Raw genomic sequence first — 18,607 nt, 5'->3', positions numbered from 1 at the left:
CTACTATTATCAAGCTTAGCTTTTCTTGAGCAGTTCTTTGGCTTTGAAGAATGCCTTTTTTTAATGTTAATGGTATAGGATTTGCTGTGATATCAAGAGCTGTTAAATGTCCTTGGGTCTCTACAGGCTAGGCAGGGAAATCCGCTAGTAAAGCAACCCCTGTGTGTTCTGCTTGATCTCAAGTGGACCAGCCACCAGTGTGAGCTTTGGAGCTTGAAACTGTTGAACTGCTAAGAATAATAGCTGGTTCCTTCCATCCTAGATACCTAGTTTTCAAATCCTGTCCCATATAATTTTAGGCAATCATTCAGTCCAAGTAGTTAGTCCAGATGAGTGCATCCCAATATCCTATTATAAACCAAATGGTTTCACTGCAAGTGCTGAAAAGCATGAAAATTACTAAGCGTGAAATAAAATAAACCCCTCTCCTGAAAGCACAGGTTGGACATTCAGGTGCTGAGCCTATAGATGGTTTTTGCTTCAAGTAACCCTGATGTATTAACATAAATCACATAAGGCTAGGAGACTGGGATTGTAATTCTGGGGACAGCATCTGGGACAGTAGATGCTCAGCTGCTGGTATGAAGCTGGAGTTTTCAAAGTTGCTCAAGGAAATCTGGTCCTGAAATGGAATGAGTTAAGTCAGCCTGACTGAGCAAGTTCTGCAGTTAGAGCTATAGTTTCAGCCTGTTCCATTTGGTGTGACCTCACCTTTTATCTGTCCTCATGTGGGCAAAACCGAACAGTGGAACTGTTTCTGTTAGTGTTGTTTTTGTAAGGATCCCCTTCTTGGGGGATCTTGGGCCCTTTTGTAAGATGCCAGGAAGCTGTTCATAAATTGGTAACTTCTGGGTCTGTCCTTACTGTTTTGGGATTCCTCTGCTCCCACATGGACCTGGCAGTCCCTTCTTAAAATGCTGGGGTAGTGCAAGAATGCTATTTCTGTAACTACCCATTCCACAATGTATTCTTAAATGCTAGTTAATCAGACCTCAAGTATTTGGCTGTTCTGAGAAGTGGGATGCTAACAGCAAGCATGCATGTTATCATCTGCAGATCTGACTCCTCCAGTGGGCGGGCACAGTGGTTCAGGCTCAACATCCTTCATTCAAAAACTTGCCAAAAATGTTGCATACTTGTAATTGTAGTCCCCATTGGGAGCTGAGGTGAGACCACAAACTCCGTTTGTTTGGAGCATTGAGATTCCTCTAAGTATAATGAAGGTCAGGACTTTGGGGGATGGATCATTACATTCAACAGTCCTCAACATCAAAGGCCATTCACGAAGAAGTTGTGAGGACAGAAGTGGTAGTTCTCTGCTGTACCAGCTGCCTCTGGCTACTGAGGCACTCTGCTATGCTTGTAGGCTTCTGGTTTGGGGTTTGTGTGTGTGTTTTCTCACTGGCTGTGGGGAGAGGAGGGCATTTTTGGGTTGTTTGGAGGCTTTGGGGGGCTTGTTGCTGCTTCTGTTTTAGTTTTGGTTGGTATGAGATGATATACACCAGGCAGGCTGGAGGGCTCTACAAGTGTCCTAACTGAAAAAGTCACAAGCTATTCAGGCACTTATAGGATTGTAGGGGAGGGTGAGAGCAGCTGCTCTTATTGTTGCAAAAGCTGAGTGTTTTCATAGAAATACAGCTTCTTCTGCATCCAATTTATGATTTCAAACACTCCAGCATGACAGTCAGAAAAGAACTTGGCCTTGGCATACCAGCTTCTGTTCATAGAGCTTTCCTTTGATTCACTGCCTCTTCCTCCATCACGTGTCTTGAATTCAAGGAATTAAGACACCACTTTCAACATTGAGATTAAGCCTAACTTGACTTCTGAGAGATTTTAAAACTTCTGTGTCTACAGCATCTCCCATAGGAAACCCCTGAGCTGGATGAGCTGTGTAGCATCAATTGTTAGTAAAAGGTTAATTCAGCTAAGAAGTTTCTGAAGAAAAAAGAAGCTTGGAGATACAACAGGTATAATGGGAATGTAGGTGTGTAACTAAGGGGTTGCTCCACAGAGCTGTTGTCATTTTGAAGCTCAGGAATGGGCAGGGTTAGAGAGTGCTGTCACTGTCCTGTGTTTGGCTCTTGCAGCCTTGATGACCCCCTGACAATATGACCTTTCATAAAATTTGATCAGATTAAGACATATCTGGAGATCCTAAAGTCTGGGGTTTGTGATCCTGTAGTATGGTGTCCTGTGGAGCTTGATTTTCCTTAAGAGCCTGTGTGTCCCTGTGTCTGGGTCCTGATTTTGAACCAGATGGAGTGGTTGAGGCCACTGGGAAAAGCCAGTGATGGTGTATAGGCTGAGGTGCTTTTAGAGATGTGCCCAAGGCTACGTTACTTCTCTGTGCTAAGGTTGTTGATTCTCTTATCCCTAGCTAATACCTGTTAGCTGGAATCTACAGATGGCCAGAGCTCATTCTGGAACAGAGACAACATGCATAACCAGAAGCAGAAGGATGAGCTAGGTAACTTCAGACTTGCTTTTAATAGTATCTACACACCTTTTGGTAGTGTTCCAAGTGTGAGGGAGCTTCCTAGCTTTTAGACAGTACACAGTATCACTAGTATCTAGAAAGGTATTCTCCATCTGCATCACCAGGGCTTTGAGAACGCTACAGTTCTGCAATCACCATTTCAAGATTAGGTTGGCGTTTTGCCTTTTCCTAGGGGCTATACTCAGGTCAATGTAGAGACTGAAGTGGGTGCATAAAATGTTGTGTGCTTGGTAAGTGGAGTAAGAACTCTTATGTTCAGGGCGGGGACTTTAACCCCTCTAGCCTGACCTCCTGTATCATCACATTACTGCCAGGTCTCTTATGGAGTGCACTAGCTCTTGTTTGATTTCAATAATGCTCTTCCTAGAAAGGCAATCAGCTTGGATGCAAGGATGTAAAGGCATAGAGGATACATCCCTTCTTTAGCATTTTGATCTAGAGGATAATCACTCTGTAGCAAATGTGAACCAGATGATTCATTCTAATTCCAGCTCTCAGACATTGTTCTGGTTCTTGCTGTGCCTTTTCCCACTTGATTAGAGCCTAAAGAACTGTTGTTTTTCTCCCTATGATAGAACTTGCACACTGTAATAAAATTGCCTCTCAACAACCTGTAACATCAAAATCCAGCAATGTCTCTAAGCTAGAATCTGTCCCTTTTAAGAGTGAGTAACCAGTGATTTTAGCAGTTCAGTCATATGAATCATCCTGTCAGTAAAGGCAACTCCATCAGATTTTTCCAGTTCCCTCTGTTTTTCCTTTACATAAATCTCATGACATGGCTTCTGCTCCGCTTGTCTGCGAGTGAAGGTGTTAGGGTTGGCTGTAAGACCATGTAACTAACTGCCTAACCAACGCCTCTTTGTGCTGTGCCTGTAGATGTCTCTGAGCTCCAGCTTCTCTCTGTTAGAAGGATGCTCTTGCAACCCCTTCAGCTTGGTCCTGCATTGCTCCGTGTTTGGCCATCAGAAGCCTGCCTGAAATTTGGAGCATACATGTTGACTTGCAATAGTAAATTGGGTATTTGGGCTGGTTTCTCTTTTTCTGGGGATTTTCTGGATCTAGGGGTTTAAAGATGTTACTCCCCTCCTTTTTTAGGCTGTTACTTTAACGTACTGTAAGCCACCTTGACTTCAGCATCAGCTGTGGTTTTGTGCTTGGTATTGGTTACAAATGAAATGAAAGAAATTATATTAAACTTCAGTTTCTTATGAAAAGTGTACTTTGCTAGTTGCTTTCAGGGGAACCATTTGATCCATAAAACTAAGGTCTTTAATTTTCTCTTGCTTTATAATCTCATTAATATCTGAACACTGTATTTTGTGCACAAAGTCCAGGGGTAGCCAAAGCAGTGAAATAAAAAAGGTCAAATAGACTTTGGAGCAGACCATAGACATTTGAGGGCTTCTGGATAGTTTGGCTGGTGTCTGGTAGCTCCTTGAACCTGTAGCTGTGTATAGTGCCTGATAAGTCTAAACTAAAGAATGCACCAGTTTTGCCCCCATTCCTGGGCAAGCTTTGTAGTCTTTGTGAAGTCATTTCACCCTTCCTTCCTTTCCTCCTCCTGCTTTTCAATTCTACTCTGTTGTTTTGGTTTTCTTTTCCTTTTGGGCTATATAATGTTCTGGGTGAGCACTGTCATTTGACCACATTACATACACCACTTGAATTCTGAAATCAGTGGGAATGTGAAGAAGTTTTGTTAGTATAACCTTTACCATACAGTCAGTCACAGCTGAACTGCAGATGCTGCTATGGAGAAAAAGTTATCCCCTAGACTTCAACAGGTCTAACAGAACATTATCCTGTGTTAATCCAGATATCTTTCTGTTACCGAAACTAGCTCTAGAACATCAGTGCAGACCTATTCTCAACATAAAAACGTCACTATATGGGAGTGTCGTGTGTCATTAGAAATTGTGTTTGCTCCTTTCCTCAGTATTGTGCTGCTCCAGGAGCACTGAATCTTGCACTGACACACCAGGAAGTGCCCCTTTCTCTGCAGCATCCTCGGGGTTCCTTCTGCAGTGTATCACCAGATTCCTGCATATCCCGGCTCTGGTGTCACCGGGTGGGAGCTGTGTGGGAAGGGTGTGCCAAAGGCAGGTATGCTGAGAGCACACAGACGGCATTGTGCTGTGGGCGACTCTGGCTTCCCTGGAGGTAGGTGACAGGGGATTTGTTTAATGGCGTGTCCCGGAGACAAAGGCTTTAATAATGATTCAGTTTCGATCAACAGACAGAGAAATGTGAAATCGTAACCCCCTGTTCTTGGACAAGTGCATGTTAGCTCTCTAGCAGACATCTTATTTCTGGTTTTAGTTAGCTTTTGTAGTTCACTACAGGTACGACAGGCTGGAGCCGCTCTGGTTTTGAACCACTTTTATCTCTTTGAAGACTCCTCCTTTTGAAATTAAATTTCTCCTGGCCTTTCTTAGCTCAAAGGTGTAACTTTATAAGGCAGTGGGATGAAACCCTTTTGGGGTGGGGGGAACTTTGGAGCAGTTTTACTCCCTTTGAAGATGCACGTCGTTCCTGAAGCTGCTTCTGTGCAGTAGGGAAACCGTCTGGGGCCGAGCAGGCAGCCGCGCTGTTGGCAGCGCAGTGCAGTGTGCCCTTCTCCTGCACCACGCCATGGCCATTCCCTGGGCAGCATCTGTGACCAGAGCCAGTTCTGACAACAGGCAAATTTGGGTTGATCTGTTCATAAAACCACATCTGCGGGCGGGCTTGTGTGGACGGGGTGGAGCTGGCTGCTTGGTACAAGCCAGCGTTGTTCGGCACGCTTTTGGCAGCTAACCACGCTGTTCTGCTACGAATGTGTCCCACCCCCGGCGCGCAGCGCTGCAGAAGAATAAAGGGAGCTGATGGCTCAGCCCCATAAGCCGGAGGTGCCGAGCGGCCCCGACCCGACCCGTCCGCACCGCGCTGATCCCCTCCCGTCTTGGAGGCCGTCGGGGCGGAGCTGAGGCGGAGCGCGCAGGCGGAGCGCTGCGCGGGTGCCGCCTCGGCCGGCAGCTGTCAGAGGCGGCGGCGGCCGCGGGCTGCGGCGCTGGGAGCGCTCCGCGGTTGCCTCCCCGCAGCCCATGATGTGCCTGGAAAGCGACGGCTCCTCCGGCAGCAGCCCCGGCTGCGGCGGGCGGCTGCGAGCCGGGGACGAAGAGGAGGAGGAGGACGGCGAGCGGGGCTGCTGCGGCCGGGGCGCTGAGGGCGAGGTGCAGACGCTGTCGGGCAGGATGAACCCGCCGGCCACCGGCAAGCACCCGGAGCGTGCGGCTGCACTCCACAAGGCGCCGAGTCTCGGCCGGGCCCGGGTGGCGGCCGCCGGCATCCTCAGCGTGGGCAACGTGCTCAACTACCTGGACCGGTACACGGTGGCAGGTGAGGGCAGCGCTCCGAGTCCCGCCCCGTCAGACATCCCCTGCCTCAGGGACAGCCTCTGCCCGGGTGCGGAGCCGCAGCCGCAGCATCCCTTCGGACGGCGTCCGAGTGCGGGGGACACAGCGGTGCTCCCCCGCCGGGCTGGGCCATGGGCTCCCGTTGGAGTGAGTGGTAGGGACGCGGTGTGGCCGGCTGCGGCTGCTGCCCATTGTGCAGACCCTCCGGTATTGTTCTCCAGTTTGTGTGAATTTTATGTAAAATCAAAGGAGGTGGCCTTTGTTTGTCAGGGCTCGATGGCGGAGTTAAGTGTTCGGTGGGCTCCTCGCAAAGGAGTGATGCTGGCAGGCGCAGAGGTTACTTTATGTGATTTTCTGGGTGATGGAGAAACGCTCCTGATCTCATTGACTGGTGTAAACGCTGTTAGTGACAGGTGCAGCCGTTGTCTCTGACTAGTCTGCAGTGAAACGGGGGGATGCAATCGCTTATGTTCCCACTGAAGCAAACCACCTCTGCTTTGTGTCTGCTGAGTCCCTCCAGCCTGAAAACGCAGGCTGTCCTTCAGCGCTTGGCCAAGGAGGGTCTCTTCTCTGCAGAACTCCCGAGCTGCCCGGTAGTGTCTGCAGGGATGCAGGAGGCAGCTGCATTGCACTTCACAAGACCTCTTTTCTTGAGGTAAACACTTTAAAGCCATGCACTCCTTGACCGATGTGTTTTCTCAGCTGTAGTGTGTGAAAGGCACTATATGCCTGTGCCATCACTACTAGTAAGAATCTTGGCTCTGAAAGAAATGTGTTAGGACGTTTACTGTACAGTCCCTAGAGGGGACTCCTGATTTATTCTTGTCAGGCAATAACAGGAGGGAAGACGATGATTACTGAACTTTTGCTAATTAGAAACGAAGTAGGCTTGTTGGTATTCATCTGTCTCATGTAATTAAAATATAATACATATTCTGTGTTTGGCAATACTGATAATTTTATCTTCAGAGCTTATAAAGGGGGTTTGTGCATGTATAAATTTTGCTCTATGCATATGCATCTTTTTAATCACTAGGAATCAACGTGGTGTTAAACAAATCAGATATTTGCTTATACTACATTAAAGTAATGTATATTTGTAGGGCAGTAATAGAGTGCAAAGGACATACATCACTGACATACACTGTTGTCAGAGTAAGTTGGCCAGGTTGGCTTTGTTTTGTCTGCAGTAGTGAGACAGGAAGGATTAGAACCAAAATTTAGCTGACACTGTTGTGGCTTTTTTACTGCTATTTTTTAGACAGGGCTTGTTCCTTCAGGAGATGTAAAGACCAGTATTGGGAAGGATTGAGTGCTCGGCTGGCAGTCAGTGTGTTACAGGAGGAAGCTTGCAGATGCAACGTTGATCTGTTGTTATTGAAGGAAATTGTAGTTTGCTCCCTCGCCCACAAAAAAGAATCTCTCTATTAGAGAGTTATACTGCAAAGCACCATTTGCTTTAATGCATGGAAAGCTTCCTTTCCAGGGAGCTATCCTGCCCTTGTGCACCATCTTCTTCACCTATTTGCTTTGGTACTTTCAGTAAGACCTCTGTCATTTGGTTTTTTTGCCTGAAAGAAGGCTTGGGATGCTCTGGCCAAGGGGGGGAGAAGCATCGTCATTTCTGGGAAGGCTGGAAAGTGCCTGACCAAACAGAGGATAAAACCGCCTGCCTGCTAAGATGTAGTATTGCCAGTGTATTTCTAGGATAAGCTCTGGTTTCACAGTGTTCAATAACTGCCCTGTGGAACTTATCTGTTAGCATGCAGCTTGATATCAAAGGTGTAAGATCTCAGCCATCAGACTTCCCTCTGGGACAGAATCAAGTTTTGCATGATCTTGTTGTCTTCTGTCAATTGGTATTTGTTTCTCAGACTGGTGTTTTATAAAGTGCTAATCCAAAACAAGAAATAATTTAAACCCAGTCTTAATAGAAGAGTTGTGGTAATAAAAATATTGTGTTTTGAGCTCAAAACTGACTTTATAATAATGTATTCTCCAAAAGCAATCTTTGCTTTTATATTTTGAGTCTTTGTGCATACCACATACTTATGTGACGAGCACTTCCATATGAATCAAGCTAGCACTTTGAATATTCAGCTCATGTCTCAAGACAGGTAATAATTAGTGAATACAATTCTTCAGACCTTCAAAGTACATTTCAAATATGAATTGTTGCAGCAACTCCAATAAGGGAGTTTAACACTACCCACGTTATGGCAGGGCAAGCAGCATTAGAAGTTGTGATTTACCTAAGGCCAATGAAGTGTTGTGAGAACTGGAATTCATTTTGGGTTTCAGCTCTGTTTGAAACAAGTGTTAGAGGAGCAGCACCAATGAAAACTGGTCCCTGAGGATTTGTGTCTCTAGGGTGATCAATCCTGTGGGTTCTCTGACGTCAAATAGGAGCTGACCTCTGTCATTAACCTTTCTCTTCTTGCCTTTCAAGTGTCTTTCCTCTACCCAACCATTTTTAGTTGGGTTTGGTTTTTGTTAATGATGTTGTTTGGAGCTTGGGGACTTCTTCCTGCTGTCAAATTTAGTCCAAAGCAGGTCAGTGGACTCAAAAGTGATGAGTAGGCAGCTGACAGATGGACATAAGCAAACAGAGCACCTAGTTGTATGGGCACAATACTGCAAGTACAGCTTCTAACTCACTTGAAAACGTAGCTGCAATCATTTTGGTTTTCATGGGCAGAAATGCAAGTATAAAAAGGGCAAGTATATATTTAGTGTATGTATGTAAGTAGTATATGCAAGTAGATATTTAGGATATATTTAGTCACTGGAAAAGAAAGATCATACATGGAGTTTCTTGTTGCAAGTGTAATTCCATGGGTATCTTCCACTATTTTCTAGCATAAGCACATGGAAGTCAGGTAACATGCATCCAGTCACACAGGAGGTCTTAAGTAATAGAAAGAAGCAGGCTGACCTCTCCTATAACACATCTTGCTCCTAAAAGTACAAAACAAATGCTTTTGATAAAAGCAAACAGGAAATGTGGCATATTTCAGTGTATATACTCTGGATACAAAGACATTGTATATAATGAGCTGTTCTTGGATAATCTTAGGTGCAAAAACCAAGGAAGTAGCTGCCTGTCTTACTTAGTTTTGATTTAAGGACTTCCCAGTATGAACTGAATGAGTTTAGGATGGGTTGTGCCTTTTGGTATCTGGGATATTCCATGGCAGAACTGGAGTGCAGTTTCTGAGATACAGGACACACACAGCTTCACGCCTGACATACATTAACTTGCAGCTCTTTTGGGAGCACAGTGATGAAATTGGGCCTCCACTGAGGAGTGGCCTGCTTCTTATGGCTTAAAAATAAGTTTCTTCCAATACTTTAAAAGTTAAAACCCTGCACAGGAGTATTGGATGTTTCAATATTGTCCTTATCTTTACGCAGAGTTGGAAATTCCCAGTGTGTTTGGAGAATGTTAAAATACCCATTTTACTTATTTGGGAGAAGCTGTCCCAGACAAAAAGTGGGAGTTCCTTTACTGTGGCTCTTCTAAAGAAATGATTGAAAACTCTGTGCTGAACATTACCAACTTGAAGGGAAATGATCCTCTTCAATTTTGTTAATAGGTCTTTGATCATACTGAAAACAGTTGCCTGTGGAAAAAGCATTCTTTCAAGAGCTGTGATTTTTCTGCCATTAGGAAAGCCAAGAGTAAGGAAAAGCAGCAGTAATGAAACCATCATACATTGTAGATTACCTGTGAAACAACAGCAGTTCAGCCATCTGGTGATGCTGGGACGTATCTTCTTCCTTAATGAAGCTTTGGGAAAAGTCATCTTACCTTCAGAAGCTTGGAATGTGGTTTCACAATTATGCCATGGATGACCTTTTACTATGCCTGCTGTTGACGATGAAAATAGTCTTGCTTCATCAGGGTGTCACCTCCACCTTCTAATTCAGACGCTACTTCCTGGCATTGCTGGAGTGTCTTTAATTTAATGGTAATGATTTAATTAAGCTGGAGGCCTACCCAGCAACGTAAGTGAGTCTTACTGTGCCACTCCAGAAGGGGAAACAGAGTTGTGGAGTGTCAGTGATTTGCCTGTGGTAATACAGTTAGTGGCAGAGTCCTGGCTGGTATTAGTTCATCCTTGAGGTTCTCTCCTCCTGTGATGCAGTCTGCCATAGGCTTTGCTCTGCTGTGTTTGTCCTGTAAATGTCTGTAACTTGCTAATAACCATATTTGTGTTAATTAGCCACTCATTACAACACATAGTTGCAAATCAGATTCCATTCTTTGAAGATGCATACATGCAAATGATTATTGAAAGTTGAAAGTCTAGTTTAAAACTATGCAGTACAAGATATAACTGAAGGGTTAGGAAAGGTTCAACACTAACTCTCCACTGCAAAGGTATTCGGGTTATAAGCCAAAAATGCTTCTTTTTACCTGTGAGCTCACATTTGTGATAGTAATATATTGCCTCATAGCACATTTCATACTGAATTATCTTCATGCAGTCTGAGATCTCACGTATGTAATGGGAATAGGGAGAGTCTCATACCCCCATTGTAAAAAGACTATACTCAGTGCTTATCGGTTCAAGGAGGAAACCATTAAGTGGCAGTGCAAGCTCTGTATTATTTGTCTCCTGTTGAGCTAATCTCAACCTAGGACTCAGCTGTGGAAGGAGAGTAATGTTGGAAAACATTAGAACAGAATATTGGCAGAACCTACTTGAGCCAGCAGTGCCACTGGCTCATGTGTGTGAGCATCTGCAGGAGTACACAATGTTTTCCTTGGACAATAGGTACCCGTTACTGCCTCAGAACTCAAGAAGTCCTCCACTGTGAGCAGAAGCCACAAGGATGGAACCTCATGCACTTCCAAAGCAGGTGACACAAAGTCCTCTGCAGCACAGTGACAAGGACTGTGTAGGAACATCTATTTCTCTGACATTGTGTTTTCCCTGTGTGATGGGCTCTATTGCACAGTCAGCTGCTTCCTGTTTGCCAGTTCTTACGCGAGTTGGCAGGATTTGTTCCAGAGTATTTTACATTTCAAGTGAATTCTTACTATGTTTAATCATAGTATTCTTTCTTCCTTGTTACGTAGGTTTGCCAGATAGTAACTATCTTTGTTATTATGTGCAGATTTTCCTGTTCGACTCTGAGATCCTCTTTCGTGCATGTTGATTAATTTTTTCCCCAAAGCATCCAAGTCATCATAGTCAGTGAATGTGGCTTTTATTACATGGAGTTAAGAACCTCATAAATATTGAGCATGTTCTTAAGAATAATGTGATTATCTTACTAGTCCCTTCATCTCTGAGACTGAGTATCAGAAAATGTGTGGAAAAGCTTCTCTGGAATTCTGTAATCATTCCTTCATGAGTTTTCAAATACAACTCCAAGCTGTAATAGGGTTAAATTCCATCAGTCAACTTGGTTTTAGTTGTTCCTATTTATTATACATGTATTCCTTGTTGCTTATTTGCTGTACTTCAGAAACAAATAACCTGCTGATCAGGTAGCATGATGGGCTACTAAGTTCTATAGATGTTGTTAAAAGCTGGTGGCTTTGCCTCTAATATGAAAGCCCATTGTTTGGGCTTTCAAGTGCTGAGGAACTTGTGATCGGAAGGTTCTAGAATGTGTTGCCTGAATCAAATGCGGTTCATAAAGGTCTTGTGGTTCCTTGTAACCATTAATCAAGGTTCACAGTACTTATTGAAGAGATCCAGTAGGAATGTATAGTTTTATCTTACAGATAAAAATTAGGAAATTTAGAAATCAGAACTCTGCTGGGTTTTCTGTTTGCATCAATGTTACTTTACATGTATTATAGACCAAGACATTATTGTGCAGCTTCTACTGAATCAGATGGTGCACCCAAGGTACTTGGAATCCATGCGTATTAAGAGATATCAGAGAGCTGTAGGCCATGGATGTGAGAGTCTGAAGGAGACAAGAGACAATATCGGTTAGTGTAAGAGGCCCTAGGAGATTAGCAGATAAAACTTAATTGGTAGTCACAGTCACCAAAGAATGAGGAGGGATTTGAGGGGAGACAGCGGTAGCTTTCAGCAAGTATTTGTAGACAGGATCTACCAAATATGATGGGCATCACAGGAGAAAGCAGGAAGATGTCTGTTGGAAGTGGAGGATGGAGGATGACACCTTTCTGCTGGTTGAGAGAGCTTTGTGGAAACTGGCACTGTGGATGCAGGGTGATGAGTATTCTAGGAAAATATAATGTATGTTCAAAATGAGTCCTACAGAGGACCTGTGAAGTGCCTAAGGGGCCATGGAAGTTAATAGGACTTGAACAAAATGGGCTTGGGCTCAGAGCCCAGACAGGTATAAGTGAGGTGAACAACTCCTGGTGGTTTCCAGGGAAGTGTGGGTACAGAACATAGCATCAACCTTTCTTGAAAATTACACTTTTTGTGAACTGCTCTGAAATTCTTGGTCTGGAAGAAGCAAATCTGAGACAGGTGTGGGGAATATAAAACCCCAAGCAACATATACCCCAAACCACCAAACCCTTAGGTCTGAGCTCTTTACCAGATCCTCACTTTGGGTTTGGGACTATTAGAGTAGTCCTATTCATAACCTGGATGAGCACTTTACTTAGAGCTGGTATACGTATGGCACATGCGCATTTGTTTTTGTGGTTTTTGACACATCTGTTTTCATTGTTATTTTGTGGGTGTTTCTGTCTTATGTAACCCAGCTATTTCTGTAGGGTTGCAGGGAAAGGAAGTGAAAGGGAGGGAACAGCAATTTCCATGCTTCTGGTTTTACAACAGTATAAATAATCAGGAGAGTGAGAATGTAAGGGATCCTGGATGGCTGAAGGGAGGTAGAAGCCTTCACTTTTGAGGTCATTCCTTTGGACCTGTTGCCAGTCAGGGGTGGCTGAAGGTTTATGTTGGAAAGCTCTGGAATTGGCTGTTCAGGACCTTCTGGTGGTCTCTTTCTGCTCTTCCTGTTGCTGTGTTTCCTCCACACAAGATGTGGCTGGGAACCACCATGTTATCTCTCAACACATGACAAGGTGTTGAGTTCTTCCATCAGGTTGATCCTTCTAGATGTTGATGAAGCATGTCATAAGAGCAGGGTTGCTGCTCCTATTCTGTACTTCTGGTTTTGAGGCAATAAATCATCTTTCTCCATAAAGATGTGATCTGCCACAACTGAAATCACAGAGCAGTTCCAGTTGAAGAGAAGGGAGAGATATGCAAAAGAAAAACTCAGTTTTATGCCTGGCCAGACTTAAATTCAGGCTTCATCAACATGAACATACCAGGGTTATGCTGTTGAACAGTATTATCTCCTATAATAGTATTATCTCCTCTAGGCTTGTTTTTCTTAATACCTTTCCTATTTGTCTGCTGGTGGTCAGCAACTGCAGTGGCTGAGCAGAACAGCAGAGGGAAAAGATCAGGGTTTTTATGGAGAAAAGCTGCTTGGAGCTTGGTTGGCAGAATGAGAGAACCACATGCTGGAAGGAAAATCCCTTCAGCCTTGGCATGTGAGGGTTGTTGTTTTTTGTTGTTTTAAGGCTGCATTGAACCAAAATTGCAGTAATCTGTTTTACTCCTTGTTCAGGCTTCTGCCAATAATTATGTAAATAACAACACAATTATTTGTTTCATAGCCTCCCATTTTATTTGTGTTAGAAACATGTCGTTATTGTCTTAGACTGTGAGCTCTGTGTTCTTGGCAACATGCAAGACAAGAAGAATGGGTGAGCTGACAGAGTCAACGTGACTTCTGTCTGTGTGAAGCCAGCAGGTCTTGAATTGAAAGTACCCAGAGTTTAATTTTGGTTGATATGGCTGTCCTATGATTTGATGATCTGCTCTCTCTGCATATTTTCATTTCAGATAAGTGATCCTTTGGGGAGAGTATGCCAACAAAGCAGTCCAGATCTGAAAGGAGGGGATGTCTTCCCTTGTTGATGTGCAGTTTCCACTTCTCTCTGTGTGTTGTCTCTGTATTTCGTGATTTGTGCCTGTGTGGTAGTGATGATCTTGAATGTTTTGCATTTATACTGGCATATATTTGCTTTAGTGCAGTTTTGCTACCAGCTGTGCAGTTTGGGAAGTTTACAAACCTTTACAAACCACTCTGTGCTCGTCAGTGAGAGTTTCATTTATTCACATTTTCACATTGCCTTTGCATTCTAGGGATGGATGCCCATCCTTGACAGTGTTCAAGGCCAGGATGGACAGGGCTTGGAGCAACCTGCTCTAGTGGAAGGTGTCGCTGTGCATGGCAAGGGGTTGAAACTGGATGAGCTTTAAGGTCCCTTCCAACCCAAACCGTTCCATGGTTTAGTGTTGAGTGGTTTTCTCCAACAGGCTTGTACTTATGAACTCTATCCCAGCTAGACCCACTGCAGCTTGGCTGTCCTAAGCAGCATGAGTTTAACAATTTGATGTGATGTTAGCTGACCAAGTTGCGCTATTATCTGGGCTATAGTAATCAAACAGGTTGGTGTATGAAATGTTGATTATGGGACACTGAATCAGGGCAACTTAAGCACTTTGGGGCAGGGACTAATTTCGTGCAGTTCCAAGCATGCCGTCACTGCTAAATAATAATTAATGCAGAATTGCAACACTGTTAATAAATACTGTGTAAGTGAAGAAACTGTGCAATAAGGAAAAACGATTTCTAATGCACCTATGTGGCTCATAAAGAGTGGTTGCCTGTGTTTGTGTGTTAGGCTATTAGGACTCAAATACTGCTGCAGCTATGCTAATATTAAAACATTTGTAATAATGTTGTTATTTCCGTCTAGCAGCCAGAAATGCTGCTGATTTCAGGATAACAATATATCCAGGAAGCCAAATGCCCAAGGGCCCCTGATGACTGACAGCTACAGTGCGCTGATTAAAACTGACAGTTCCTGAGCAGCTCTGTCTTGGATGCGTTGGATCTTTCCTGGATGTGTTGGGTCTTGGGGAAGAGAAGGGGAAAGGACCCAAAACAATGTGATATGATAGTGTTAGGAGATGAGACTTTTCCTTTGTATGTTTTTGAGGAGTTTGTAATTCTGCAGAGCCAAACAAAGTGCTGGTTTAGCTGAGTTACTTGAGTACGAGTGCTTGGAGGGGCAAACATTGATCTCTCCATTATGACTCTCCTATAACAAGACATGGAAATTACTAAGGTGCTCGTTTCTAGTCATTGATTTTTGACTTAGAACAACAGTGAGCTGAGGTTCCTGGGCTTTGGATGATCAATTAAGTTACAGTAAAAAGTGTGTGTGTTTTATTCCCAACTGGTATTAAAGCAAGGGAGAGAACTTTTTTCTCTACATGAGAGGAATCCCAGCAGTTTTGTCCATCTGTGCTTGCATACAGACTGCACAGACAATTGAACAATCCCTAACAAAACCCCTGGAGTCACTCATCAGAATGCGAGCTTGTTGAGTGCTGATTCTGGCTAAAGGTTGGGCACTTGCCCGCTTGTACTTCATGCAGCGAGTGTACCTCCTGCCCATTCCTCCCTGCTTTCTCCCCAACAGCATTTCCTAACTGTCAAGGTAATAACTACCTTTATTTCATTTCTCCCTGTGTTCATTTGATCTGCTTTTTATATGTATGCAGGTCCTGGATGCTCACGAGCTGTTCGCAATGCTTCCCTAGCCCGCACTGCTGTGGGTTTGCCAGCACCACGGTGTACTTTCATCTGCACAGAAGTGCCAGAAAAGCAATAAAATGAATGAGGTTTCTTCTTGTCTGTTTCACTATAGCAGGGTCTTGGTAGAACTGCTAAAACTTAGAGCAGCGTGGTATTTCCATCAGAAAACATATATTTCATTGTAGTCATTATTTGCACCTCTTATACACTGGCAAATTCCAGCTTGGCATAGATGGACTCTGCAGTTATTTTGTACACTTTGACCAGTTTTGGAAGCTAGTGCACTGTTTTGTATGTGCTTTAGCATCCATGAAATTGGGCAGGTCTTTCACTTTGTAACCAAGTTTTGGGTCATACTGAAGGCACTGGAGAAGTGGGGTTCCTTCTGAACCTAGCAGTTTCAGAAGCTACAGATGCTGTGCAGGGAGAACAACTGTGCTTAGTGCAGCATATTTCTAGTGAAAACACACGTTGAGTCACCACATAGTGAGTGCCCTTCCAGAGGTTCTTTGTCTTGTATCATGCTTCCATAGAGCTCTTGGAAGCTAAAATGCTTTTCCAAGTAGGGTTAAAATTAGGTGTCCTTAGAGGTGTGCAAAGATGAATCTGCTATTAAAGCATATTTTTGGTAGCTGTTCAAGGCCGTGGGTGTACTTTAAGTTATTATAAAGCTACCAAAATTATCATGGTTTTGGACTGTGGAGCAAGGCAGTTTGCAACAATAGCTGAGGAAGAGAGAAGTAAATCACTTTTTCTTTGTATTCTCATTTGGGAGTGACTTAAAATTAGTAATGCTTCTGTAGTCATACTATGCTCCCAAATATGTAGCAGTATAAATGTCAAACTTGGTACATCATCGCAAGCTTACATTTGCCTCACAAGCATACATTTAAATCGCTTGCATTGCTGAAAGCCACTTAACAAGACTAAATTAGCAGTAGAGCTGATGTTTGAATAAAAGCACAAGTTTTGTGAATGGCTGGATAGAGGTTTTTCTCTGTAAGGACATGCAATACAGTCTGAATTGGAATTTAACCTTGACCAAAATACTTAGTCAAGCTCTATTATACCATCCCTTCACATTTTCAATGTGAATAGAAAATATGTTCATCACCGTTTAGGCATTATTGGACTTTGTAACCTGATGATATTTGGATTTATTCACTTTGTGCCACTGAAGTGCAGACTGCATCGATAATGAATGGGAGAGGTTTCCTATGTGGTTGCTGTCTGTAGCAAGAGATCTGTGTATACAGAACAAGCCCAGCAGCAGGAGAGTTGTGTTTGTCTCCACAGTAGTGAACGTACAGCCTCAGGTCTCATCAGAGACTGTCAGAGAGCAACAGTTAGGATCAGTCATGCTGTGGACATCACTTGTTAGTAGATTTAAATCACTGATCTGATAATGAAGCTGTTTGTAAATGGCATTAATCACACTTGTGCTTGGCAAACCCAGTAGTTTTCAGTGCTTCAGTTTTCTTGGTAGATTAAAATGCACAAAACTTTCTGCTTGCCATGAGTGTGGCTTCAGTGAAGGAAGCTGGTAAGAACATTTATTAGCAGCACAAGTTTTCTACTGTTTTGCTGTTTTCAGAGGTTTCTTCTGTTCTGCAGGAGTAAGGTTTGAGTTTTCTTTATTTTTCTTGTATCAATGCCATTGACATAATATAGAAGATCCCTGTCTGCAGCTTCTATTCAGACATGTGGACTCCAGTTGCCTCTGCTAGTATTGAGGCATAAAGACAGGAGACCTAAAATACAGATCTTAGTCATGCAGGAAGTTTCTATTTTTAGAGAATTAGGTTTATAAGTATGGTGTTTCTAAACTGTATCCTCTCCTTTCTAATTATACTCTTGAAATATTAGTATATAGAATTTTGGAAGTATAATTTAGACTCCGGTAGGTAGTGCCATGGCAATTTGAAGGTAAGCTTAAAAAAAATTGCACCTAAATATCTCAACAAGAGCAATTTTATACCTTAGTGATAGTCTTGGGCTTAGTCTGGAGGACCTGATCCTAGACTCTGGTGTTGGTTTTGTGTTTCTATTTTCCCCTTTCAACCCAGAATGCAATTGGGACTGGGTTGTTCTGTCTTTTAAAGGTATAATCCCTAAGATTTCAAGGCTGGAGGAAAGCACGAGCACACTTTTGGTACTTTGAGGCTGCATGTTCTGGTTAGAAAAGAGTCTCTCAGCAACTCTTAAAAAGACGGGTGGCGAAAGACTTGGTAACTGCAGGAGTTACGGATGGAGCATCAGTCTGTGTGTGTGGTGCTGTGTTCACCCTCCCGCTCTGTGATGGATTTCTTTTAATGGATTAGTTTCCCTTTAAATCTGGGATAGCAGTTTTCCAGTCAAAATTACTATGTGGAGTGTGGTTTGCTGAGGGAAAAGCAAGTAATTTCTTGTCTACCAAAGGATCATGCCATGTCAGCTGTCTGATCCCCCTGTAATTTTGCTGTGGACCACTGCTCGGTACCCCTGCTGCTGAGACTGCAGCTGCAAGCGCCCTGTAAGTTCAGCATGGATGCTTAGATTGTCATCACTCTTTTATTTTCCTTTCCTTCTGTCCCTCCCCCAGGATCTCATTGTATGTAATCAAATTAAAGAGTGGCACCAGCCCCAGTGGAGAAGAGCTGCTCTGTTAGAAAGCTGTCCCTTTGGAATCTGCACACAGACTTCTTCACGTGCACCTGCCATTGCTGGCTGCTGCTGGGACCTCGTGTGCCAGCAGCCTGCACTGAGAAGTGTTCCCTGTTCCTCCTATCTCAATTAATAGTTTTAAGGACACTTAATTCTTTGCAAGTCTCCTAAAGCTTGGCTTTGTCCAGAAATACTGAGTTACACTTTTACAGGGTCCAGTTGAAGGGTGTTTTGTAATGAAAGCTAGAACAGGCAGTATTATGAGGTTTCTGTTAAATCCATAAAGACAGGCAGCAACACAGCTCACCAGTGATTGGTACCAAGTGATGACTAAGGGGATGCTGGCTCTTTAGAGACAGTAGCAGTCCCTTGTGGAACACTGCAGACTTCTATTTGAAACCCACTGTAGGTTGGTAAAGCCTCTTTTGCTGTTTCTGTT

The 18,607-nt window shown here is 43.6% G+C and overlaps 1 protein-coding gene across 3 annotated transcripts in view; it reads left to right on the top strand.

Annotated features, from left to right (window-relative positions):
- The first annotated feature begins 5,539 nt into the window (after window positions 1-5,539).
- The window catches only part of LOC101874140 (protein spinster homolog 2), a 122,391-nt gene continuing 109,323 nt past the window's right edge, over window positions 5,540-18,607 (top strand). For all 3 annotated transcript variants that reach the window (XM_034068709.1, XM_031053618.2, XM_034068708.1), the window contains exon 1: window positions 5,540-5,881. In XM_034068709.1, coding sequence (XP_033924600.1) covers window positions 5,587-5,881 — 295 coding nt within the window. In that variant the 5' untranslated portion in view covers window positions 5,540-5,586. The remainder of the gene's footprint in view (window positions 5,882-18,607) is intronic.

The sequence above is a fragment of the Melopsittacus undulatus genome, chromosome 13 (genome assembly GCF_012275295.1).
Source record: "Melopsittacus undulatus isolate bMelUnd1 chromosome 13, bMelUnd1.mat.Z, whole genome shotgun sequence".
Taxonomy (NCBI): Eukaryota; Metazoa; Chordata; class Aves; order Psittaciformes; family Psittaculidae; genus Melopsittacus; species Melopsittacus undulatus.
This window is presented reverse-complemented; position numbering and strand designations above follow the sequence as displayed.